This window comes from Sorex fumeus, unplaced genomic scaffold (assembly GCF_029834395.1).
Source record: "Sorex fumeus unplaced genomic scaffold, SorFum_2.1 ptg000067l, whole genome shotgun sequence".
Taxonomy (NCBI): Eukaryota; Metazoa; Chordata; class Mammalia; order Eulipotyphla; family Soricidae; genus Sorex; species Sorex fumeus.
In genome coordinates, this window is record NW_026606124.1 from 729,459 (window position 1) to 755,588 (window position 26,130).

General features: G+C 49.2%; 1 protein-coding gene across 1 annotated transcript in view; it reads right to left on the reverse strand.

Annotated features, from left to right (window-relative positions):
• Positions 1–615: 615 nt before the first annotated feature.
• SCAPER (S-phase cyclin A associated protein in the ER) overlaps positions 616–26,130 on the reverse strand; it is a 377,689-nt gene continuing 352,174 nt past the window's right edge. Inside the window, exons 29-31 of the mRNA XM_056128752.1 lie at positions 5,999–6,190; positions 3,528–3,579; positions 616–1,051 (exon numbers count right to left, since the gene is read on the reverse strand). Of these exons, the coding sequence (XP_055984727.1) occupies positions 948–1,051; positions 3,528–3,579; positions 5,999–6,190 (348 nt within the window). The 3' untranslated portion in view covers positions 616–947. The remainder of the gene's footprint in view (positions 1,052–3,527; positions 3,580–5,998; positions 6,191–26,130) is intronic.

Here is a 26,130-nt window from a genome sequence, read left to right on the forward strand (position 1 = left end):
CCCCGGTTTTTCTTTCCCTTCGGAGGTGTCTGATACTTATCAGACAGCAGTGATTACTGATGTCACTCAATGAGCGGCTTAGCACTGGCCGCAGGCTCCAAGTGAAAACCCAAGGGCTGAAATCAGGGTCCTCTCTCCGGAGACTCCTGGACACATTTGCCCAACACAGCGGGTAGTTTGAAACATTTTTCTAAAAAAAAAAAAAATCTGAGAAAACTGTGACCTGTGGTTTTATTCTCTCCGCCAGCTTCGTTTCTGTTTCTTCGTTTCACCATGCTCAGCAGAAGATATTTGGGGTTACTCGCGCTGGTTACTATACATCCCACCACTGATTTTAATTCAGGAGAAGAATTTTATTCAGCTCAGAAACGCTGCGCAGGGCTCTCCTGAGGATGGGGAGACGGACCAGGCCAAACACAATGCTCTGAATTTTAAATAACCCCCAAACACATGTAATGAGAATGAAAGCATGTTGTAAACACCTTCACCCCAAACTTTAAAGAGGAACAGTTAGAGCAAGTTAAATACGTAATTAAACTCCTTTTGGTGTTGGTGTTGATAACTTTTTTTCCCTCTCAAATTTGTTCTGCCTTGACAAGAAGAACCACCATTGCAAACCGAATAAGTTATTTTATTAAAGAACAACACAGACTCACTAATTTTATGTCTAATTGTACCCATGTTACAAACGCAAACAATATGTTATCATAAAGTGGCACTTATCAAACTCCAAAATATTGTGCAGAAATGACACAAACCCAGCTTGCAGAATTAGAAAGTAGAACATTAAAGTATCTACAGACATTATAAATAGTGCAAAGTATATACCATATCTACAGTGCAGGGGGGAGAGTATAAACATAAGAAAATGAGCTTAAGAACGAAGGTTTGTTTGAACAATTTAAAATATTAACAAAGGTACTCAAATACAGAACAAACCCAAACATTTATTTTTTCTCCTTTTTTAAGAAAAACTGCCGTGCCTCTTCCCAGGCCCGCTGAGGAAATCTGTCAGCAAGCTCAAGATAGTCTTGGGAACCAAGACCTTTTCCTGAGAGAAAAAAAAGAAAAGAGCTCAATGAAAAAGAGTTAACATTTTTTTTTGAGGGTTAAGAAATACAAAGCTTTTTCTGAGTACAAAATGGAGACATGCGCTTCAAATAAACCATGATATCTTTACACAAACGCAAACAAAGTAACTGACCTCTGTAGATAAAAATGTTGTGCCTCTACGATATTGAAACCCTATGTACAACACTATAAAAAAATACTATTTTAGGAGGAGAAAATAATAAGTAGGAGGAACCAAATGAAAAGACAGGCAGATAATATATCCTGGAGTCTGGAAAAGGTAAATCTGGATGTATAATTGACTTTTGTTTCTAAAGGATTCTCTTTAATTGAAACATTATTTAGTATATTACATATAGCCAAGGAAGCTTTATTGACCACTCCTGGAAGCCAAGCAGTGGGCCTCAGAGCTGGGCCTTCATCAGGTCACTGAAAGCCAGATTCTTCCTGGGTAATAAGAGTGGGTGGACAGGAGCTGCCATCTACCTAGGACTCAGAGGCTCACCTGTGTAGGGAACTCAAAGCACTTGAGACATTTTATGGGGACTTCATCTCAGTAAAAAGGGAACATGTTCATGGTGCAGACTGGCAACTTTGTTGTTTTATTTTTGGGCCATACCCAGCAGTGCTCAGGGCCTACTTCTGACTCTGTGCTCAGGGGTCACTCCTAGCGGGCCTCGGGGGAACATACAGGGTGCCAGGAATTGAACCTGGGTTGGCCGTGTGCAAGGCAAGTGCCCGACCTGCTATACTATCCCTCTGGCCCCTAAACTTTTTTTTTTAAATTTTCTTAATCAAGTGTGCCTATTGGAAGCTGTCCAAGAAAGTAAGGGCTCACCATTTGCTGTTTGTGACTCAAGCCGTTCTCTGCAAGAGGGGAAAGTGTGAACTTCAGATGAGATGATTTTCTTGCAAGAAAGGGGTAAAATCCCCACAGGCAGAGGGAGCCCCTGGAACTCTGCCTATCATCTCTGCAGCTATGACTTGCCCTTATAGACAAGGAAAAAAGAACAGTGGGCTGGACAATGGGTCAGGCGCCTCCCTTGCATGCCTCCGACCTGGGTTTAATTCCTGGTAACTTCTATGGTCTCCTGAACTTGCTGGGAGTGGCCCCCACACAAAGAATATCTATTATTCTCAGTGGCAAAAAAATAATAATAAATCTGTCCAATTAAAAATAAACATGTTTGAAAGATTCTTCTAGGAATTTCTATATATTTTAAAATAAAGTTGTATAAGGATAGCAATAAATTAAAATAAAATATATGATGCTTTCTGGATCACCTACAATACCTTAAAAGGCAGTGTGTGTGTGTGTGTGTGTGTGTGTGTGTGTGTGTGTGTGTGTGTGTGTCTGGCATACGTGACTAAGGCAGGGCAGAACTGAACCTGCACATAAATTCTGGCTCAGGAAAATGGGATGCTGTCTGGATGGTGGCTGGCGTTTCTAAAGAGGACACAACTTTCTGTTTACTTCTTGAGTATCAGACCCAGGAAAACTGGGCATTCCCCCCAGACCATTGTTACGGCTTTAATTAGAGGCTCTTCTGTGAACTTTCCAGCACCTGCAGCACAGTACAGACAACTGTGGGCATAAAGCAGAGTCCACGGCCAGGACTATCTGGAGAGTGCCCCAGAGGGTCTCTGCTGGGTGCAGGCCTCTGACTGGCCACTTTAAAGACTATCACGCTAATGGAAGAACTGGGGTGGGGGGAGTCTGGACCAGGGACTCATTAATCAGAGATGCTGTCAAGACAGGCAGACAAAGAGCAACTTGTACTTCTCAGTTATAGGCTGAGTCGTAGAATATTTAAAACATGAAAAATTAAACTTTAAAAGTCTACATCTCCAACTCTTATCATAAAAAAACTCCTCAGCAAAAACAACAAGAAGAATAAAAACCTGAAAATCTCTGCCCCCGAAAGTTGCTAAAAAAAGACTTTTTCTCCATGTAATTTTGCTTTTCATTTTCAATTTTAAAAAGTTGTGTATACTGAGTTTAAAAGAACTATTAAGCCTCCATCTCTGATGATTTTATTTTATTTTTTTATCTGATGATTTTAATGTGAAAACAGATTAAACCTATGTGACTCCAGCATTTACCTGAGTCATATAGGCCAGTATTAATGATCTGATTGTCTCCTGCACTATAAAGTTGCTCTTCGGTAATTGTTTCAACATTCATATCTTCTGTGAGGTGAGTATAAATTACATAAAGAGGTTTTGTGCTTTTAAGGAGCTTTCTCTGTATATTCTGATGCACTCTGGCTTAAGGACAAAATGATTCTGTTACTGAAATATACGTGGCGTTTGAATCTCAATGACCTACGGTGGTGTAGTAAGTTGATGTCTCTAACAGTTACAGACTGGGGGGTGGGGGAGTGGGGAGAAGAGAAATTAGTCCGCTCAGCTAACAAATGTGACAGTTCCGTGACAGTTCATTTCAAGAGACGTACCTTTGGGCTGGTAAGACTGGTTATCTGTTTGCCCCGGTGTCTGTGCAAAATCCTGCATGAGACAAGAACGTATTTTTATTCCAGCATTATGACGGGAAAAATCTGTCGAGGGTGGCTTAAAAAACGTTTCTGAATTCTGCTACAAGTATTTTTGCATGAATACTTTGGAACTCAAATATAGAAGCTGAAGAAATGAATGTTATATAGTCAAGGTTCTAATATGTTTGAGTCCAAGAATAACAACTTTTAAACATTATGAAGTATCATCAGAGTCGGGGTTATAACCTTCTTTGGAAACTGCAACTTAATTTTATATCTAACAGCCTGTAAAATAATTTAGCCAACTTCACTGTTCTAAAATATTGGTTTGAACATTTTTAAAAAAAAGGTTTAAAAATGAAAGCCCCTATACATTCTGTAGCTAATCTTAAGTCTGGTCATTTTGCTTTCACATGCAATACAAACGCAATGCACATAATATGTAAATCAGAAGATGTAATATGTGAATAAGAAGATGAAGACAAATTACCGATTGATATTTTACATATAATTTTTAGTGATTATTCATAATCTAATATCTGTGGGCCTGGAACTGTTTTGTAACTACAATCCAATCTATTCCTTTGAGCATAATTTTAAAAGGGGAAAAAAATGAATTTCATTCCACAGATCTCACATGCTATCCCAAATACGTTTTATAAGAAATTTCAAGAGTATTTACAAAATTTGCGTTGAAATGTATGTCAAATTTGCACTACACTCATATTACAGTTAAATGTAAGAAGATAATGAAGTACTTGGAGATCAACACCAAATAAAAACAACAGACAATTTCTTCACTTTAGATTTTGACAGCACTTGTATTTTCAGAAATAAATGTAAGGGCCTACACTGGGACAGATGCAGAGTCATTTTCGTCAACTTTCACTGTCTCTCCTCACACCACAACCACACAGCATCTCCCGGGCAATTCCATTCCCCTTTCCTGCCTTGCTTTCCCCCCCCCCCCCCCCATTGCACTTAACACCTGACGTTCTATTTGCATCGCTTATCTGCTTGTTTTTTGTTTGAATTTTCACACTGTAATGAAGAGATCTGTAGGGGTACACAATATTTATTCATTTTTGCTATTTTCAGTCTTGTCACAATCATGGCTTTATTCCTAACACCTAGAGTAGTACCCAACATTCCCTCACACTCTTGAAAAGTTCCCTGTTGCTCACAGAACCTCAATAAAAAATGGGGGAAAGACAAAAACCTAAAAAGTATTTTACATGTTGAGCAAAAGAAAGATGTGACTTTAAAGGATTCATGATCTTAAAATTCTCTCAAGTATGTTTTCTATTTAATCTTAAGGCTCTAAAGAATAGATGAAGCACCCTAAATGTTTTAGGAGGTAACGTGTTACGTAAGACTCCTCCGAAGTCCATGCCCCACCACAAATCTGAGTGTTTTGGGAAGTATTATTAAGAAAATAGAAGCCGGCTTCAAAAAGAACAACTGTACTGAAAGGAAAACATTTCTGAACATAATAAACCTGCTTGTGCTGACTAGCTGATAGAGGGCAGTTTTTAAAAAGCAGACTACTAATTGAAGACAAAGGTGAAGAGAAACTTATGATGGTGGGGGGGCACTTCTCAGCTATCCCAAACAGCTAGGCACAAAAGCACCCCTCAATGGTGTTCTGCGTATTCGAAGAAGGCAGTCCTAACAGAGAGTTCTGCTTTCTGTTTCATTATTATGGACAAAAACAGTGTCTATTAATCACAAGTACATCATGGAACAAAAACACATTGGTTTTATGGTGAAATATTTGAAAGATTAGCAAACAGTGATTTACAATAGGAGGGGGGAAGCAATCACAGGATTAATTACAAGCAAATGTTAAAGAACAGTCAGCCTGATTTTTCTATTGTTGGTTGACTGAGTTAATTTAGATGTGGACATTTTGCTTTGCGTGGCTTCGGCACTAATCCTGGTATCAGTCTTGCAGAATTTAACTACACTTTAAGTCCTCGATTGTTAGAAAAAAGCCACGCAAAATGTTTTCGGTTTGCACATGTAAAAATGCCATTTATGTGAATCAAATAGATGGAAGTTTTGATGATCTTTAGCACTTACGATCTATATTCTATCGCTAAAGGAAAAGCGAGATGAATGTAACAGTTAAAACCTTAAGAAAGTCCTGCCGTCTTTTAGGAGCATTTCTCTAATTTAGGTTTACTATTTCATTCAATGGGGAAATTTCCTTTTCTTGAAATCCTCCAAGTAGTTGTTCACAGACCTCCAACCCTAGCTCTTAACTCTCCTGGTAACTGGAACTTCATTCTTCAAAGACAGAATCGTGAAGCATTTTTTTTTTTTGGAAAAGGGAGCGTGGATGGCAAGAATCCACAGCAGGCTTACTTTTCCTTTTCCTTAGCTTGTGCCCAAAGCCAGAGAGCACTAGGCGGAACGCAGACGTACGGTACCTGAATGAACGTGGCCAATAAAACACAGCTCATCTCCTGCTCCAGGATGATCTTGTTCTGGCGGTTGTCGTAACAGGCAGCGATAAGCGAAGGGAACAGCACTTTGATCAGGCGGGGGTCACTGAAATACTGGAAGGGCAGCTGACAGAGCTTCTGCAGCAGCGTGGGGTGGCGGCCGGACTGAACGATGACCTGCCAGAGAAAAGGAGCCCCAGGTCAACCGCCAAGATGTCCCAGCCTGCTCGGTGCCACCCGGGTCCACCTCCACCCCCTCCCACGGTGTCCCCAGAAACATGCGAACAATCAAAAGGAAAGAAAGACTCTCAGCTCGTTACTGGGGCTGAAAGGAGGTGAGATTCCAAAGGGACCGGAAAGCAAGCAATCCCGTTTCCTAACTTAAGAGAGAAGTTTCCAGAAGCTCGCTTGTCATTTGAAAAAAAAAAATATATATATATATATAAAATCCAGAATAAAAGGCACCACTGATACACATGGAGAGGATGCCCTCGAAATGGATTTAGGGATGCCCCAAACCACAGGCTGAGTTCCTTAAAGCCTCCCGTGCAAAGAGCTCCCTCTTCCTCCCTTGACTGACCCACCGGGCCCTGCCTTCGCCCTCCTGCGTCTCGCTGCTGGGCGGTACTACATCCAGGTAGCTCCAGCCCAAAGGCAGCTCCTGTGTAGTCGCATCTAATTCCATCAGCCCTCAATAGGAAAGGGGTGTTGATGGGGGGTGGCCCGGGAGGGGAGCGGGGAAAGGCTCCAGACATCCCTTCCTGCGCTCCAGACCCCTTATCTATGCTCCCATCAATGCCATTGAGTCTAAAAGGAGAATTGTTTAGATAAATGAGACTGTTGTCTTGGAGCAGTCTAGGTTTACAACTGTGTACATTTTAAGAAATGGGGGCACGCAATTAATGGGTTTGCAGGGAAGCCCTCCTAATTTACTCCCCAGGACCACATGATACACTGAGACATGTCCAGATCAGATCTGTTTCAAGTAACCATGATCAGGCCGTTCTAATATGAAAGAGCTGGGTGACCCGAAGCCTACTTCTGGGTATCGGAGGAAGCGCAGAGAAGATTAGAAACACTGTAAAAATCTAAGGTCAGGACTGTAAATTGTACTTGGGGAAAACCCCCACCATTTTACAGGTACACACCCAGACAGGACTGCAGTCAAATTAAAACCAGAAGGACAGAGTGAAATAGCAGAGGCAGGAGAAACATAAATTACAGGGATTTACAAGTTTTCAAAGTACTTTTAACAATACTTTAAGAACACACTCTCAGATGATAATGCAGTTTGGTTTAAGAACAAAATCAACAAAGTAATAGTTCACATATTTTAGTTCAATAGCTAAAATGACATCAAAAACCTTGAGAGAATGTTGATAGGGACTTGTTAATACCTTCAAATCCAGCAGGAATTTTAAAGACTCGCAGTGTGACAATTCAACACATGGCCATGTGCTGCCATTTCTGACACGGGATGAGAAAAATATGCCCATCAGCTGCTCTTTTGATGAAGCCCTTACTTAAATCTTAAAAAAAAATTAATATTCGCTACAAATTTGGTAGCAAAGTCCAATCATGCCCGTGTTAGAATACAAAATAATACCATTATCATGTGTCTCTTTCCTGCTCTGAACAAAAAATTATGAACAATTGTCTTTTCCTTGGGGCTTCATTATTAAAATGCTATGGCTGGGGCTGGAGAGACCGTACACTGGGTACGCTTGCATGCAGAGCGAGCGGCTGACCTGGGCTCAATCTCCAGCACCTCATATGGTCTCCAGAACTCCTGCCAGCAGTGATCCCTGAGCACAGAGCCAGAAGTAAGCCCTGAGCACGGCCAAGTGTGGCCCAAAACCCAAGAAAGAAAGTAAAAAAAGGCTATTGCTGCTAGAGTCACGGACTGAAAAGCTACTAAAGGGGGGAGAGGCTGGCGCAGGCACGCTCGACATTCACTCAGAGACAGCAACGCCTGGTTCTTGGAGAAGAAGCACAGCTCAAGGGAGCGTAAGCCGCACTTTCTCCAGAGGGATTCCTGACCTCACCGGGTGAGGCTCAGTCCCCCAGGAGCAGAAAAAGCTGAGTTTATAGAGGTCATCAGCCTAGTAGTGAGATGACTGGCTAGAGGCTCCTGCTTTGAAGTCCCTGGCCCTGCAACAGATATGCATGATGCAGGCAGGCGGGTTACCTGGGGGCACGCAGTTCCAGCCCCAGGACCACCCAACACATGGAATGGGACACAGCCAGATTACAGGGGTGGTGAGAGCCACATCCCCCACCCTGCTGGCTGTGAGCCAGAGAGGGCCACCCAGTCAGCACTGTCCTTTGAACCCCACGGCAGGCACTGGGGGGATCCCAGGTTAGGAGGTCCAGGAAGGAGGCAGCTGACAGCACTCAACTCAGCCCAAGGCTGCGGGATTCAGGTGGGCCCATGGCACAGAAAAGGGGAGGGCTGCAGCTGCCCATCCCGGGGCATGGGGGCGAGGACAACCAGGCCAGTTTCCGGGGAGGCTCTGAGGCTGCGGGGGGTGGGGTGGGGCTAATGACAGGCCTCATCTCATCACTTTTTTGAATGCCCGAGTGTCTCAGTATCATCCTGGTGGGCTCAAGCCCCCCAAAGTGGAAAGGCAGCAGAGGCTGCTGGGATTGCCACAGTCTAACAGAATAAAAGGCCTGTGTGTCCTGAAGAAAATCTCTTTCCACAGGCTGCTTACAGGTGCCCTAAGGAGCTGTAGCCCATTCAGCGAGGGCTGGTTGGCCACCCTGGTCCAGGCAAAGCCTGGGATGATTCATAAGGTGGGGCCTGGAGTGAGACCTCGTGGCAGACCCGAGTTCAATCCTGGCAACCCATATGGTTCCCTGAGCTCTGCCAGGAGTGATCCCTGAGTACACAGGGTATGGTCCCCTCAAAACCAAAATCATAAGGTGGGCATCACTTGGAGCCTAATCCAGCCACTGGCTTCTTCTTTCAGACCACACAGCCAAAGCCAGCACCCAGGGGCTTCCCACAGAGCTCCCCTCTTCTGAGCAGGGTCCAGGGGTGAGGGAGGGGCTGGAGACAGAAGCTGGGGAGTGGTTGTGGGCTGCAGTACCATGAGAACCTGCATCTCAAATGTGATGCTCGCCTCTGGATGCTGAGCAGGGCTCCAGGGAAACTGAGGGAGCATCCTGCAATGTCCAGACCCAGACAGATCCTGAGAGAGCGGCCTGCAGTGTCCAGAGGGACAAGTAAGTGAGTCTGGATCCTGCTTTGACTTCTCATCCCCAGGGGGTTGCTCACTCGCTCTGGATTTCACAGTGGTGAGTTATTTTAGTTTTGGGGGAGCACCCCACAGTGCTCAGGGCCTACTTCTGGTTCTGTGCTCAGGGATAAATCCTGAGTGGTGTTTGGGAGACCACATGTGGCACCCCAACAGTTTTTTTTAAAGTTAACTTTTTTTTGAAGTGTACCACACACCCCCCCCCCACACACACAATCCCCCCCCCCCCCCATATTCTTGAATCAATCAACAAATACAGGGAAGAAAATGTATTTTAGAAATTTAGGAAGTTTTAGCACTGCAGCACTGTCCTCCTGTTGTTCATTGATTTGCTCGAGCGGGCACCAGTAATGTTTCACTACAAATTGTTACTGTTTTTGGCATATTAAATACATCATGGGGAGCTTGCCAGGCTTTGCCGTGTGGGTGAGATACTCTCAGTAGCTTGCTGGGCTCTTCAAGAGGAGCGGAGGAATCAAACCTGGGTCGGCGGCGTGCAAGGCAAACACCCTACCCACTGTGCTATCGCTCCAGACCAGAAAAATTTTAAATTTAGAAAATTTAGAAATTTTAGAAAATGTGAGGCTTGGACTGAAGCAATAGGACAGCGGGTAGGGCTGCATGTGGCTGACCTGGGTTCAAGACCCAGCATCCCATATGGTCTCCCGAGGACTGTCAGGAGTAAATTCTGAGTGCAAAGTCAGGGGTAAGCCCTGAGCATTGCTGGGTTTGGCCCCCGGACAAAAACAAACAAAAGGAAATGTGATGCAACTGGCAGTGTGTGCTCTAGCTCCACGGAAAGAGGGTGGGGAGGCCCCGAATGTTGGCTCTGCCAAGAATTTTGGAGCAGACAAGTCGCCCTGTCCTCCAGCAACGAGGCCAGCTGGCTTCACTCTTCGTGGTCTCTACCAAGAGAAGCCAAAGGGGTGCGCTGGCCTGAGAGAGGGGAGCCGGACCCTGTGTCACCGCGCATCTCCTGTATGGGTGCTAGGGCAGCACCCAAAAATTCAGGTCCCTTCCCCAAACCCTCAAGTGAGGCTGCAATGTGCTCGGGAGAGAGACCACCCCCAGGCTCTCGGGCTGTACAAAACAGTGGGAAGGTCAAGGAGCCTGGTACCTGGGCGAGGTGGCAGCGAGGGCAAGTTGCCCCTGACTGGTGAACGCGGAAGCTCTTCTGGGAGGGGCTGCTGCGTCTGCGTGACTGTGTAGGACCTGGGCCCGGGGGGCTCTGAGGGCATCTCACCTCAAGCATCTCCTGAAAGCTCAGGGTGGGGCCACAGGGGATCAGGTTGAATCAGAAGGAGAGGGACAGACACAGTGATCTTTCTGACGTACGGGGTCTAAAGAAGCAGGGCCACGGAACAACACAGGGCCCAAAGCAACAGAATCTGAGAAGTCATCTACAGAGCTAAGCTTACCATGGTGGGGAGATGCGGGGGTGGGGTGGAGGGGCTGAAGTGGGGGCCCCCTGGGGCGATGGTGGAGGGAAAAGGACACGCTGGTGGGTGCTGGGATGTTGCATGCACGCAACCCTGTCACTGACAATACTGTAAATCATGTAACAAATAAAAATGAAAACAAGACACTCTACTCTTGAGTGTAGTCAACCGAGGGAAACCACCCGACAGTGGAATTTTGGACTGGGTTGCTGGGGGAACACAGCGCTACCTGATTCTTCTTTTTGCTTTTTGGGTCACACCCAGCGATGCTCGGGGGTCACTCCTGGCTCTGCACTCCGGAATCACTCCTGGCAGTGCTTGGGGGACCATATGGGATGCCAGGGATTGAACCCAGATCAAACGTCCTACCCACTGTAGTATCACTCAGGTCCCCCCCCCGCCCTTTTTAAAAAATTTTTGTTTTGCTGGGACCGAACCTGGGTTGGCCGCATACAAAGGAAGGATCTTACCCACTGTATTACTGCTCTGGCCCCAATCTGATTCCTCTGTACTCCTGGTTAGAGGCTGTCTCACTGGCCAGATGTATTTATTTTGGAGCTGAGTGGCTTCTCCTGGATCACTGGTCTCTTAGTAGCTCTACGGCCTAAACCTGCAGGCTTTGCTGGTCCTGGGCTCTGGCCCATTAACCACCGTGAGCTACGGGATCCTTTATAAAATGGGGCTGGATGGCTGCCTTGGTGTTCAGATGGGGATCATGTGAGCCGGTGTCCAGAATTTCAGGGTGAAAAACAATGTGAGTAAACCGTGTCAGGTCCACTTGCCAGCCCTGCTGCTCTGAGTCCTGTCCCGTAGGATCTGGCGTCCAGACACTTAGAGGAACTAGAAGGCCTTTCCCGGGGTGGGGCCCAGTGAATGTTTCCCACACACCCATCTCAGCCTTCCATAAGGGAGGCTAATTCGAACAGGGGTCTGGCAACAGAGGGCCAGGCTCTGCGGCTGGGAACTGGTCAGCTAAGCTCCACGCCTCTTGGGATGCTGTGGAGATGCCCCTTACCTTCCTGCGGAGCAGAGATCTGAGCAAACAGACTGGGGATGCCAGCCAGGATCTGGAGGTGTGAGGGTGTGGGGTGGAGGTGGAAGAGGTGGGGGTGCTGGTAGGAAGTATACTCTAACAGCTCTGAAAAGAAAATCCCAGCGTGGGCACCATCCAAGAATCACAGGTAAGTGATGCTGAGAAACAAGAGGTTTCGTTTACTCTGTGCGTGCGTGCGTGCGTGCGTGCGCGCGCGTGCGTGCGTGCGTGTGTGTGTGTGTGTGTGTGTGTGTGTGTGTATGCAGGGGGAAGGCATGTGGACGGAAGCTGTTGCTCTCGACTCCTTAATCTGAAAGAAAAGCAGGCTGGGCCAAAGCTAACAGCGGAGGGGGTTGTGGATTCCCTCCGGATTCAGCCCCCCAGGACTGCGCTTCCCTTAGAGCACGAAGGAAATTGTTCCCCAGGCAGCACAAGTCAGAGGCAGCGTCTCTTTCTCAATCCACAGAAGCAGAGCCCTAAGTCTGTGAGGCTTCAGCCCTGGTTCCTAAAGGGTGGGAACTGGCCCTGTGGGAGGGGAAGCACCACAAAGTGGCAGGAATGACTGGGTTCTTGGGAAGAGGTTCAGCTCTGTCTTGATTAGGGGAGAAACTCGCCTCCCCACCCCTCCTGCAGTGCAGGTGCTGTTCGGCCTCACAGGTCTCCAGGTCAGATGCTCTAAGGTCTGTGTATTGAGTCCCTGGCTCGAGATTGTGTCCCTGGCTCCCCGGCTCCACATGCTTGGATGCTGACCTCTACTGTGCCGGCTTCGGGCCGTTATAAAGGAGATCTGGAATGTTTCCTAGACCTCAAGAGAAGTGGGTGCTCAGCATCCTGGAAGGGAGCCTTCCTGAACCATACCAGGTTGGTGCCCTGGTCACGAATTTTAAAACGGGCGAGGGACACATCCCTGCGGTCCCTGAGCCAGGGGACTTGGTGTGCTGCCTCGCAGTCACAGACTGAACGGACCGAGATATCCCCGGAGGTGGGGAATACTGTGATAAGCTGTTAGCTCTCCTAGAAGGGAGCTGGGCTCAGGCTCAGGCTCAGGCTCTTGGATTCCCTGGGATGGCTGACCCTGTACAACAGAGAGGTCCGGAAAAGATCTCCCCAAAGATGTGGGCAGTGGGTAAATCCGGCCTCTCATCCGAAGTGAAGAGACCCAGTTATTCAGGGTACCCCACTGCCAGAGCTGCAGCAATCGTCAGCCCAGAGCAAGCCTGTCACTCACCCAGAAAACACCAACTAATCTAGAGACTATTTTTGTTTTTCTTTTTTTTTGGGGGGGGGTCACACCCGGCGATGCACAGGGGTCACTCCTGGCTCATGCACTCAGGAATCACTCCTGGTGGTGCTCATGGGAACCATATGGGATACTGGGAATCAAACTCAGGTCGGCCGTGTGCAAGGCAAACACCCTCCCCGCTGTGCTAACGCTCCAGCCCCTCTCTCTAATTTTGCAGGGGACACCTCACAGTGCTCAGCCTACTCCTGGCTCTGTGTTCAGGGCATTATCTGCAGTGCTAGGGACCAACCCAGAATGGCTGCAAGTAAGGCAAGTACCTTAAGTCTTCGGCGGCCCCTGACTATACTCACTTTTTTTTTTGCCACACCTGGCAGTGCTCTGGAGTTTCAGAGGAAACCCTCTGGCTTCTCTGGTGGACTCAGGAAACCAGAGAGGTGCTAGAGATCAAACCCAGGTTTGCTGCATGCAATGCAAACACCCAACTGGTAAGCTACCACTCTGACCCCATGACCACACTCTTCTATAAGAGAAAATCTAAAGCTTGAGTCTTGTCGCAGGACCTGGTGGAACTGGGCATGGGAAACTCATGACACTGAGTGTTGGCTCCCTGTTCCCCTCTCAGGCTCTTCGAGGGCCAGCAGATGCCCGAGGCCACCCCCTTCCTATGCAGAGGGGATGCTGTGTCCCTGGGACTGAGCTCACTCCCCCAGCTGGCCAGCATCCAGCTTCTTGCACGACTCTGCCAGCTCAGATGAAGATGACGATGACGATGACATCCTGCCGTCAAACCAACGAAACCAACCGACATGCACAGATTAAACCAACACAAAAGGGCCTTTCTTCCAAAACCTATATTCTGTTTGGCGGGGTATCAAGTAACCAACTCTTGGCTCTCTGCTGGGCTGTGCCAAGGGTTTGTCTTGAGTGATCATACGTAAGAACGTGAGGGAGAGGAACGGTTGAGGATAGGACGAGAGTGAAGTGCAGGGACATTGATTCTGAGTGAGCCCTGCCTGGCTGTCTTGCAGTCCGAGAGGCCTTCCGGGTTCCAAGTGCCTGCAAGCCTGGTCTTAGGTTTCGAAAACAAATGTCATCCTTGTATAATACAGTACCAATGATAAGCTGCATTATAATCTGCAGGGCTTTCCCCAGCGGTTTTGTTTAAGGAAGGGAAAAGGGAACATGCTGGAGGGAGGGTGCTGAGTTAGTTCCACAAACACCGTTGGCCTGGGGAGCGAGTGCGGGTTTCACAGCTGTAACTTACAGTGGACATGCTCACTTTATGGGGTCAAAGATAGTGGCCGGAAGGCCCGTGTCGAGCCCTTCCTGTTATGCAAATGGGCACTGGTCCAACTTGTCTCACCCTAAGGGCTCCTTCCTGCCAACTGTGACCACCTGGAATGGGCATGAGCAAGCAGGCCCTTGGACAGACAACGTAGACCACTCATCACCAATTACTGGCTGAGCACCTACCGTGGCCAAGTGTAGGACAGGCACTGGGGCTGGGGTTCTGAGCAGGCTAGAGCCATTCCTGCTCTCACAGAGATGCCGGCCTTCCCCAAACACTGCCTGTTCCTCACAGGTCATCCCTGCTGGCTCTGTCCCAGTCTTCCAGTTCACATTTCAGAAGCGAGGCTAATAAAAAGTGGTTTTATTTAAAAATTAACATATATATATATACATATATATATATCGTGGTTTTCTGGTCTACAGTAGATTGAAATGAGCAAATTCAGAGGAGACATCTGGAGACAGGAGAACTGACAACAGGGAGATACATTCACTAAGAGTTATGAGTGTGGGGATGGGTGGGTGGGTGGGTGGGTGGGGAACCAGAGCGATATTACAGTGGGTAGGGTACTCGCCTTGCAGGCTGCTGACCGGAATTTGATCCCTGAGATCCCGTATGATGCCCTTAGCACTACTAGGAGTGATTCCTGAGTGCAAAGCCAGGAGTAGGTCCAAGAATCATTGGGCATGGCCCCAAAACAAAACAAAACAAAACAAACAGCTAGAAAAAGAAAAAAGACAAACGTATGTAGGTGAGAAAATAATTACGATTGTTATATGCTCAGGGATCACTCCTGATAGGGCCTGGGAGACCCTCTGTGGTGCTGGAGGTCGAATCCAGGTTGGCTACATGCAAAGTAAGCATCTTCCCCACTGTACTATCTTCCAGCCCTGGGAGTGAAATTATTTTGAGCAAAATAGAGAATCAAAAAAGCTAATGAAGCCATGTGATGTCAAAGTCATTACTCCTTTGTCAGTTGATCATGAGAGCATTATGAAACTACAGCTATATATAAATCGTACTTTTTTTGGAGGGGGTGCTTCAAGTGGTGCTCAGGGAGGTTGGGGGGGGGGAGGCACTCCCGGCAATACTCAAGTCAACCGGGCTGGTGGTTCAACACAAGGTCTCAAGGATATGATGATGCTCAGGTCCCGAGGCGTTGGGATTCATCAGGGTCACCACAGCAGTGTTTGGGGGTCTCTATCAACAAACCAGGAAGTGATAGGGATCTAATTCAGCGTGGTCACGGGAAAAGCACACACCCTAACTACTCTACCATCTCCTGGCTCCTGGACTGTGGTAATAGATTCTATTGATTACAATCCACTCCCTTTACTGCATACTTTGAACATCTGCCTCCAGATACACCATGATGTATCCAGTTGTCTAATGCTGTGACAGGTACTCATTTCTTAAGGCATCAACAATTATTTTAAGGTACAAAGTATAACTTAAGTCCAAGAAGGAAGGGAGGGAGAAAACTATATTTAAGGACTGTTAACAAGTAGATAATGCTATAGAAAAATCATGTTGAAAAGGTAAGTTGGGTCACCTGCCAAGTTCATTTGTATGGTAATATTCCCCGACCATGCCAAAACCATGACAATAACAAAAGTATTAAAATAAGGCTGGAGAAAAAGTACAGCAGGTAGGATGCTTGCCTTGCACATGGCTGACCTGGATTCCATCCCTGGTGCCCCTTATGATTCCCTGAGCACCACCAGGAGTGATTCCTGAATGCAGAGCCAGGAGTAAGCCCTGAGCATCACTGAGTGTGGCTCCCCAAAACCAAAAAGTAATTAAAATAATAGAAATAAAAGGAGGTTCTATAGCAGTGACCAAACTAGCTCATCTACCTACTTACCTACATCCATCCGACAACCCATCCATCTTTCTCTCATCATCCCATCTACCTTACACACGACCAACGTGCCCCACAGTCAACATCTCGCTCTCCTGCACCAACCTGCACTCAAGGAAGCCAACAAAAAAAAAGTCCAAGTGGTTTCACATAATTACGCTGTGAATCCTGCTGAATTTGTTAGAGACCTGTGTTCCTGAAACTTCCCAACTTCCCCTTACTTAGGAGGAACTAACTCCATCTGCAGTTTTAGAAAGCTCTGCATCTTGTTTTATTATATTTTCTGTTCCCAAACCCCCCGTCCCTAACCTCAGTCATACCTAGCCATGTTCAGGGAACCTTCTGTGGCAATAGACATTGAACACAGGCTGGCTGCAAGCCAGGCAAGCCCTTCCCCTGCTGTCTTATCTCCTGGCCCCCTTATTTTATTTTTTTGCTTTCTGGGACTCACCCAGTGATGCACCGGGCTTACTCCTAGCTCTGCACTCAGGAATTACCCCTGGCAGTGCTCAGGGGACCTTTTGGGATGCTGGGAATTGAACCTGGGTCGGCTGCGTGCAAGGCAAACGCCCTACCCGCTGTGCTATCGCTCCAGCCCTCCCCCCGCCTTTATTTTATTGTCTTCACTTTCTCCTCCCCTTAGAACGTTTTCTAGCACATTTCTAAATACTGACCTCACTGGGATCCCTGGGTATCCTGTGTGCCCAACGCCATATCCACAGGCAGCTGTGTAGGCGCAGACAGACATACGTGAGTTCCCAGGCCTCAAGGCTTTAAGCTTTTGGAAGGGACTGGGGCCCTGTGCCTCTGTTTCCCTGCTGTTTGACAGAGCAGCATGGCCAATCCCTGGCAGAGAAGGGCTCAGTAACCACCAACCCAGCCTGGTTCCCACACCCGACTCCAGGGGCTCAGAATCACCCCCAGGGCGCTGGTCTCCTGGGTCTGAGGCCTCAGTTGACGCTGAGTTTGAGTTTTGTAAGAACATCTGGCTGGGGCCTTCAGCTAGTGCCGCAGCCTCTTGGCACAACTGCAGGAGCGAGCAGGGGCAGGGCCAGCCAGGGTCACGTCCCTCAGCAAGCCCTGCAACCAATTCTGTCAAGCCTGTGGCCAAACTGGCGCCTGGGGTCCATGCGGTAGTGGATGGCGTCAGACAGGACACACACAGGGTTAAACCTCACGGGCCACATCCTTTGTGCCTAGGGATTCCTGTCCCCCTCCCCCACCCCAAATCCTTCACCTTCTCTTATGAGACAAGATGTCCTCAAGAGGGGCAAAAATAGGTGTCTAGACATCTAAATTCATTAAAAGAGACAGCCGGGAGAGTCTAAATCGTTGGAACAAAGAGTATTTTTCTAGCAGGGCAGAAACAAAATCGTCCCTGCATTCCTCTCCGCAAAACTGGTCCTGCCACAAGACGGGCATGGGAGGTGCTCAGTGCGAAGGGCCCGCCTCAGCGCCAGACACAGGTCCCACACCGGGAGGCCTGGAGCACAAGGCAGGGACACTGTGACAGGCAGGGGCTCGGAGGCCAGTGACCTCAAGGCATCTCGCAAAGAAAACAGGGTTTCTCCACCGACATAACTTGTTTCTCTAAGCAGATGCCTGGTGGGTAAAGGGGGTGGGTGGGAAAGGGGCTCTACAGAGTATCTCAGGAGGCAAGAGTCTGAAGTGCCTGTCCACAGACAGAGGCGAATCGGATTTCCCAGAAGAGAAGCACACGAACGCTTTGGACTTGGTGAGAGAACTGCATAGACATGCCTCTCCTCCCGTATTTGCCGTGGACAGATTTGGAGGTTGAGATTCAATGCAGAAATCTTGGTGTCCGGGGAGGGTAGTGGGAGGGGCTGTGAGCACTAGCCTTCTTCCTGGGAGGAAGAAGCAGGAAGGAGGGAGCGGGTCTGAGGGGCAGGAGAGAAGGTTCAAGTCAGGCCTGGCCTCGGGCCTCCGGCTTTGGAAACCAGGGGACCGGAGAGAAACGGGGCTTTCCTTGGACATCAGTGACCCTATAGGAGAACTGTTCAGAAGGCCCCAGACCGCTCTTCTCTGTTTCCAGGGATGTGTGCTGAGGGCCACTGGCACAGTGGGCAACAGAAAAAAGTGTGTGTGTGTGTGTGTGTGTGTGCGTGCGTGTGTGTGCGCATGGGGGTACTGGGAGCTGGGCATACCTACTCCTTAAACACCCATCTGTTCCGACAAGGGAGAAAACTCCCCAGAATCGGACACCTGCTCAAAACTCCCCAGAATCGGACACCTGCTCTCAGCACAGCAAGGGTGTCCTGGCCTGCTGCCTGTGTGACCTCAGGGATCTTGGGCGCGGTGCCCTGGTAGGAATGACAGGGGCTCCTTCCTGGTTCCAAGGAGCTGAGAGTTCATGTGTGAGATCTGGCACACAGCTCCTTTCTTTTGGGAGGGGGGGTACACCTGGCAGTGCTCAGGGCTTAACTCCTGGCTCTCTGTGCCCAGGGATCTCTTCTGATGGGGTTGAAGGAAGAAATGGAGTGCTGGGGATCGGACCCGGTTCAGCTGCATGCAGGGCAGTCCCATCACTGTACCATGGCTCCATCCCACAGCTGCCTTGGGGATGAGCCTACTTCCCCGTCCCGAGCCCTGACCTCCGGGCTCAGAGAGAAAGCACCGGCGGCGGACAGTTCTGAGATGGCCACACTGCCTCCCGTGCCGGTCCCTGGGTCCCAAGAATCTCTGAGAGCTGCAATGTCGTTCCCACCTCGTGTCCTGGTAAGTCCCCCTTCCACTCCCACACTCTCTCGCCGGTCAGAGAACTCTGAGTGGGGCCTCCAGCAGAGACACAAGTCCGGGAGTGTATGTGGGGAGGGTTTGGCCGGGGGTGAATGGGCAGCGATGATGAGCATCACAAAGCACAGATAAGCTAAGCGGGTTCCGGGTCCTTCCTGGGAGGAGGACCTGGGTCCGACCTGAGCTGGGAGAGGTGCAGTATTGGAAACCCTGAGTTTTCTGGCTGCACCACTGCAGCGGCCGGAACCTGTGTGTGCGGACGCATTCCTCAGAGCACTTACGGGCTCCCCGGCCCGGGTCTATGACAATTTTATTTAATCATAAAAATATAATAGTAGTCAAGTCTTTTTGTAGTTTCGGTTTACTGCTTTCTCAAGTGAAATAAATGGTCTCTCAGATTTCTCGTGCTTTCATCTCTCTGCTCTGAGTATGGTAGGATAAGGTTCCAATTAAGGCCCATTAAATGTTCACATTGATTCATGTGCCCCATTTCCCCGTTTCTCTCCGCGACACAATCTCAGTGCACCTCTGGCTTATCTGTGGGGAGGGTTTTCCGTTCAGCTGATGCCCACAGAGAAGAGAAAGATTTGGGTGTGAGGTCCCCCTGCTTCCCCTCTGGAGCCCTCGGCGATGAGTGGAGTTTCTCCTCGCCTGCCTTCAGAAGGCCAAGCATATGCTCATCCCCGGGCGGGTAAGCCCAGCTGGACCAGGCTCTGTCCTGTGGGAGGGGGAGCGTGACCCTCTCCACCCCACTGGGGTGCAGTGTCAGGGCAGCAGGTGGAGCCGCAGCCCAGAGACCCCCTGCAGAAGAAGCCCCTGGTGCTTCTCTGTCTCTGGAGCCCACTGGGAATGCCTGCAGGCTGGGGATGCACAGGCTGTCTCCAATTTCCCAGCAGATGGGAAGACAGGCTGGGACAGCCGAGACAGCCCGTCTTGGGTGATATCAAGTGTCGGGCCCCAGCGAGTGGCTCCTGTGGGGCTTTGCCTTACAGAGGAGCAAGGCCGGAGGTAGGTCACGTGGTTAGGTCAGCATCACGGCTCGCATCTGCTCTGGCCCAGGCAACGTGCTAAGCGCCACTGTGCAGGAACCCGACTGTCTGACCAATACTCTGAGCAGGGGGGGTGTTACCCAAAGGCAGTCCCCACCCTACAGATGAGAAAACTGGCCGCAGGAAGAGAGGGGTTTTCCCAGGATCTCATAGCCAGGGGGTGGGACAGCTGGGACCAGAACTGGGGTCTCCAGGCACCAGAGCCTTATACCTCTGAGTCACCTCGCACAGCTACCAGGACAGGCCCCTGGGTTCTGTGGGGAGGCATTTTGGGTCTGATGGCAGGCTAGTGATGCATGTGCCCAGGGGAGTCACTTAAGAAGAGACTGGATATCTGAATTTCCACCTGATTTATATTTGGGAGGCTTTTCTGGGCCATACCTGGCAGTGCATGAGAAATCATATGTAGTGTGGGGGGATCACACCTGGACCAGTTGCATGCAAGGCAAGTGCCTTCCCCACTGTACTATGTCTCCAGTCCCGGAAGAGTATTTTTTGTTTTGTTTCTGGGCCGCACCTGGTGATGTTCAGGGATTACTTCTGGCTCTGCACTCAGAATTCCTTCTGTTGGTGCTCAGGGGACTCTATGGGCTACTGGGGATTGAATCCTGGTTGTGATGTGTACTATCCTGGTTGTGGTTGTGATGTGTACTATCGCTCTGGTCTCCCTAAAGAATATTTTAAAATGCTCTCACTAAACAGGGCTGGAGCGATAGCACAGCAGGTAGGGCGTTCGCCTTACAAGCGGCCAACATGGCCGACCCGAGTTCGATTCCTCCGCCCCTCTCGGAGAGCCCGGCAAGCTACCGAGAGTATTCGATATGCCAGACACAGTAACAACAAAGTCTCCAATGGAGACGTTACTGGGCCCGCTCGAGCAAATCGACGATCAACGGGAGGGCCTTTACTTTACTTTACTAAACAAGCTACTCAAACAAATGATGTGGTATTTTGGGATTAGACTTTCCCCACAGGACACCCTTCCTTAGAGTAACCAAACCGTGTACTGGAGATTCGCAGTGATATCAGAACCTGGTGAATGAAGGCCGCAAGGCACCTGCTCTCCTATCTGTGGGCAAAATAAACTGGGACTCAGGCGATAAGGATGACTTCTACTTTTCCCAGTTTTCCAGTGAGTTAGGACTTTTTGGCTCTGTGACTTCTGGGGAGACGGACACTCAGGATCTTATGTCCACTGCTCGCCCCGAGGAGAGGAGGTACTCGGGGAAGAAGATTGCTGCATCCCAGAACTTCGCCTCATGCCCAGGACAGGCCGAAACCTTAAACTATTTAGGAGCTGTTTCTGCTGAATCTCACCGACTGAGATGTTTCTCTTAGAAAATAATCAAAGGCCAGAGTGATGGTACAGCTGGGAGGGGGTTTGCCCTGCATATGAGAGTTATCCTGTGTCATAGTTGATGGGCCCGCAGAACACCCAGACTCTTTCTACAAAAGCCCAGACAGGGGTAGGGACTTGCCCAGGGGCACACAGCTATATTGTATATGGCGGGTTTGATCACCGCAATCCCATATGGTCCCACGGAGCACCCCAGGAGTAATTCCTGGGTGCAGACCCAGGAGTAACCCTTGGCTGGTGCAACCCAAAAACAGTAACCACAAAGAAAATAGAGGAGAAAGAGCAATAGATTATAGTATTTATAATCTGTTTATAAACAAAAGATGAAAAAAACAAAACCAGCTTCCGGGAGAGCTAGTACAGGGGTTAAGGTGCCTGCCTTCCACTTGACTGATCTACATTCAACCCCTTATCCTGAATACAGAGGAAAACAGAGAGGTACTGAGGAACAGAGACTAGGCACTGATACCCTGTTTTATGTTTCAGGGCCACACCTGGCTATGCTCAGGGCTTACTTCTGGCTCTGTACTCAGGGATCACTCCTGGCAGGGCTCAGGGGGCCTCATGGGATGCTTGGGATCGTACCCGGGCCCACTGCATGCAAGGCAAGCACCTTACCTGCTGTACTGCCTATCTGGCCCCCAACACACTATTCTAGATACTGTGGTCAGGGAAGGACCCTGAGAACATTAAGTAAAGTAAGTAAGTAAAGGCCCTCCCGTTGATCGTCGATTTGCTCGAGCGGGCCCAGTAACGTCTCCATTGGAGACTTTGTTGTTACTGTGTCTGGCATATCGAATACTCTCGGTAGCTTGCCGGGCTCTTCGAGAGGGGCAGAGGAATCGAACTCGGGTCGGCCATGTTGGCCGCTTGTAAGGCGAACGCCCTAGGATGGCCGAGTGGTCTAAGGCGCCAGACTCAAGCTCAGCTTCCCCTGAGAACATTATGTCTGAGAAAAGATTTTTCTGGAATCCCCAAAACCATGGTGATTTCGGAAAAGAAAGTTCCAGGCAAAAGGCAGCAAGAAAGATGTGGATGTGGAAGGTCATGACTATTTTTTATTTTGGAGTTTAGTGCCACACCCAGTGGTGGTCAGGGCTTACTCCTGGCTCTGTGCTCAGGGAGCACTCTTGGGGTGCAGAGGATTTGAATGGGGTGGGCCTTCTTTAGGAAAGTGTCTTATCTGCTGTACTACATACTCTGGCTGCTGACTTCCCACTTCATCTCAGGAGACAGTTATCCTGTGTCATAGTTGATGGGCCCGCAGAACACGTAGACTCTTCCTACAAAAGCCCAGACAGGGGTAGGGACTTGCCCAGGGGCACACAGCTATATGGTATATACACACAATGGACTAACCACACAGCTGTTAGGAATGACAGAATCATTCAATGCACAGCAACATGGATGGAACTGGAAGACACCATATTACATGAAGTAAGCCAGAAGAAGAAGAAGAAGGACAAACACAAGATGATATCACTTATCTGTGCTACTCAGGATAAGTGGATAAAGGAATGAGGTATTTTAAAGGCAGTGTGGTGGGCGGAGGGGGAGAAATGCCACGATCAACCTTAGACCCAGAGTATGGAGAGGAGAGAAAGAGTCTGTGGGGGAAGGGTGTGTGGGGGGAGGGGAGGCGGGGAGAGGAGACAGATGAGAGGCAACAGGGGCCAGGTCAGGAGGGTCAGGTACAAAGGTGGTGTTAAGGAATGACAGAGCCAAGTACCCAAACCAAGAGTCAACAACACTGAAATCACGAGCCCAAACGTTTAACAACCAAACTCAGAAAGGTGCCTGTCAAGGGGCCAGGTCGGAGATGGGGAAGGGATATGGACAGGGAGGACACTGGTGGAGGGAAGCGGACATTGGTGGTGGGATTGGTACTGCGATATTATTGTCTAAAACTCAAACATGAGTAACTTTGTACATCACAGTGCTTTAATTAAAAATTGTGGAAAAAAACCCCCAAAGAATCCAACAATTCTGACAGACACCAATGTTTTATGAGGGTGGGGGGGGGGGGGAGGGAGCCTTTTTTTACTATTGACAAGAGTCTTCTACACAACTTGCCATCTCAGTGAGGCATTTTCCCCCACTCTGGTGACAAGTAGGCTGTTTTAGAGTGACTTATATTATAATAAAGACCTAAGCAGGGTTAGGAAAATAAAAAATTCTTGGTTCGAGCGATGGCACAGCGGGTAGGGCGTTAGCCTTACACGCAGCCGACATGGCCGACCCGAGTTCGATTCCTCCGCCCCTCTCAGAGAGCCCAGCAAGCTACCGAGAGTATTCGATATGCCAGACACAGTAACAACAAAGTCTCCAATGGAGACGTTACTGGGCCCGCTCGAGCAAATCGATGATCAACGGGAGGGCCTTTACCTTTACCTTTACCTTTACCTTTACCACTGGTAATGAGACATGGACAAAATATTTTTTCTACTCTCATTTGCTTGGTGTATTTTTTTAAAATATATTGAGGGCCTCCCATAGGAGACTTCCAACTGATCAGAGCATGGATGAGGTGACAGCTCATCCTCCAACCTTGTTCAGAGAGAGGGTCTGAGATTCGGCCTTGGGTTGAGAGAGCTGAAAAGTTAACGCTTGGCTTTCCCAGGGGAATCTGGCAGCTGCCAGCTCAGCATCATCCTGGGGGATGGAGCTCGGTGGGGGTGGACTTAACTCCCTGCCACATGGCCACGAGCTCTGTGTGGCCATCCTCTGGGCCTCACAATGGCCTGGCGCTTGCCCTTGAGCTCAAGGTTGCTGCTGCAGAAGGGGAGGAGGCCTTTCAGGGTCCCATGGAGAGGAAGCTCCAGTGAGCTTCCTACGTTAACGTCTGGACATGAGCTCGAGGATGGCTCTCTCACATGGGCTCCGACTTCCTCAAAAGGCGCTGAGCAGGTGTGTGGAGAAGGCGGGCACGGTGTGGCTGCAGAGCATGAAGCCAGGGTTACTGACCCGGCTGACTGTTGAGTGAATCAGGGGCATCATTTAGTGTGATGAAGTCGGCGGGGGCGTTACCTGGGCAAGCAGGGGTGGCCACAGCTGCCTTCCCTGTGACTCAGGCCCTTGGGTGTCTCACTTAATTCAAAGTGGCGTGCCAGCCGGCATTTATGGGTGGGGAAATGAAGACTCCGCACTCAGCACTTGACAACGTCCGAAAGTGATGACTGAGAGGAACTGGGACATCAATGCCACACTCTCTCTTCTGGGACATCTAACTTTTGCTATCATGTGAGAGAAAATTTATTGGTAGGGGCCGGAGTGATAGTACAGTGGGTTAGATATTTGCTTGGCATGTTGAGAACCCGGGTTCTGTCCCTGGCACCCCATAGGGTTCCTGGAGCCCTCCAGCAGTGATACTTGAGTACAGAGCCAGAAGTAATCCCTGAGCACTGCTGAGTGGGGCCCAAAGCCAAAATATTTTTAATTAGTGTTATTATTTTTTTTTTCCTGTGGGGCAACATCCCAAGAGAGGCTCAGGAGGCCCAAGGAGTTGTATCAGTGGTTCTCTGTGACCTAGGCAAATGTAAGGGCCTGAGGATGTGGTGCTGCTCGGACCCTGAGGTGCCAGGACCTACCTGGGCTGCAGGTATATGGAATGCTGGGCAACCATATAGTGCTGACAGTTGCTGCCCTGTCTCCTGTCTCCTGGTCCTGAGAGTATGCTGACAACTTTAACTGCGAGTGGTTCAGGAAGTGACTCCATTCAGCAGCCGTGGAAGCTACTGCTGCACAGGTCACAGCCCAGGGTCTGTGTGGGGCCATGGGTCGCGCTTTGGGAAACCCCAGCAGGGGGGGAAGGTGCCTTTCCCAGGAAAGGACTCCACAGGCACCTGCCACTGTCTCTGGAGTGTGAGATTTCCACCTGATGGCTCAGTGTAGTGCTCCAGGGGGGCCCATCCAGCCAGCTGATGCAGCAACGCAGCCACTGGGGCAAGCAAGGAGTTCCCGGATCACCTCCCCACTGTGTGTGTGTGTGTGTGTGTGTGTGTGTGTGTGTGTGTGTGTGTGTGCGCGTGTTTGTGGCGGGGGGTACCTGGGATAAGCACCTGGAAATCAAACTCCCCACGAGTGAGGAGACTCACTAGAGGTGAGGGAAGTGGAAGATGGCTCTGCATTCTCTGAGGTCGGTGATCCATAACACAATCAGTTCGAATGTTTTCTGGCAAATCTGTCTACTCCAGCACCAGCCAGGTCATTTTCTAGGAGTCTTAAGTATGCAGGCAGAAGTGACTTTGAATTGGAAAATTTACAGTTTTCTTCTGGGGGCAATCCTGTTCCACCTCCTCCTTTTTGTTCCTTTGACACTGGTAATACTGGGAGTGACTCCAAATTGATGATGATCTTGAATTCTTGGGCATCTCCAGAGAAACGATGCATTTAAATTTTTCCAAACTGTAATTTTGTTTGTTTGGGGGTTCCACTTGGAGGTGCTTAGGATTACCCCCGGCTCTGCACTCAGGGGGTCAGTCCTGGCAGAGCATTGGACCATCTGGGATGCTGAGGCGGGAATCTGGGTTGGCTACGTGCAAGGCAAACACCCTGTTCGCTGTACTATTGCTCTGGCCGGCCCTGAACTGTGTGTAACTGTCATGCAGAGGAAACAGAGGACTGCCAGTGAGAGAAGGAGCTGCCAGCCAGGAAACAGCAAGGCCTGGGGCAGAAATGCTTCACTGATCCGAGGGGCTGACAGAGTTTACCTAGTGGGCGGGACCCAGGAACACGGGCCTTTGAGGAAAACAGAGCCCAGTGCAGAAGGTTTGAGCAGGAATGACACCAATTCTAAAATTTAAAGTTCTCAAAGCTGGAATGAGTTTGGGG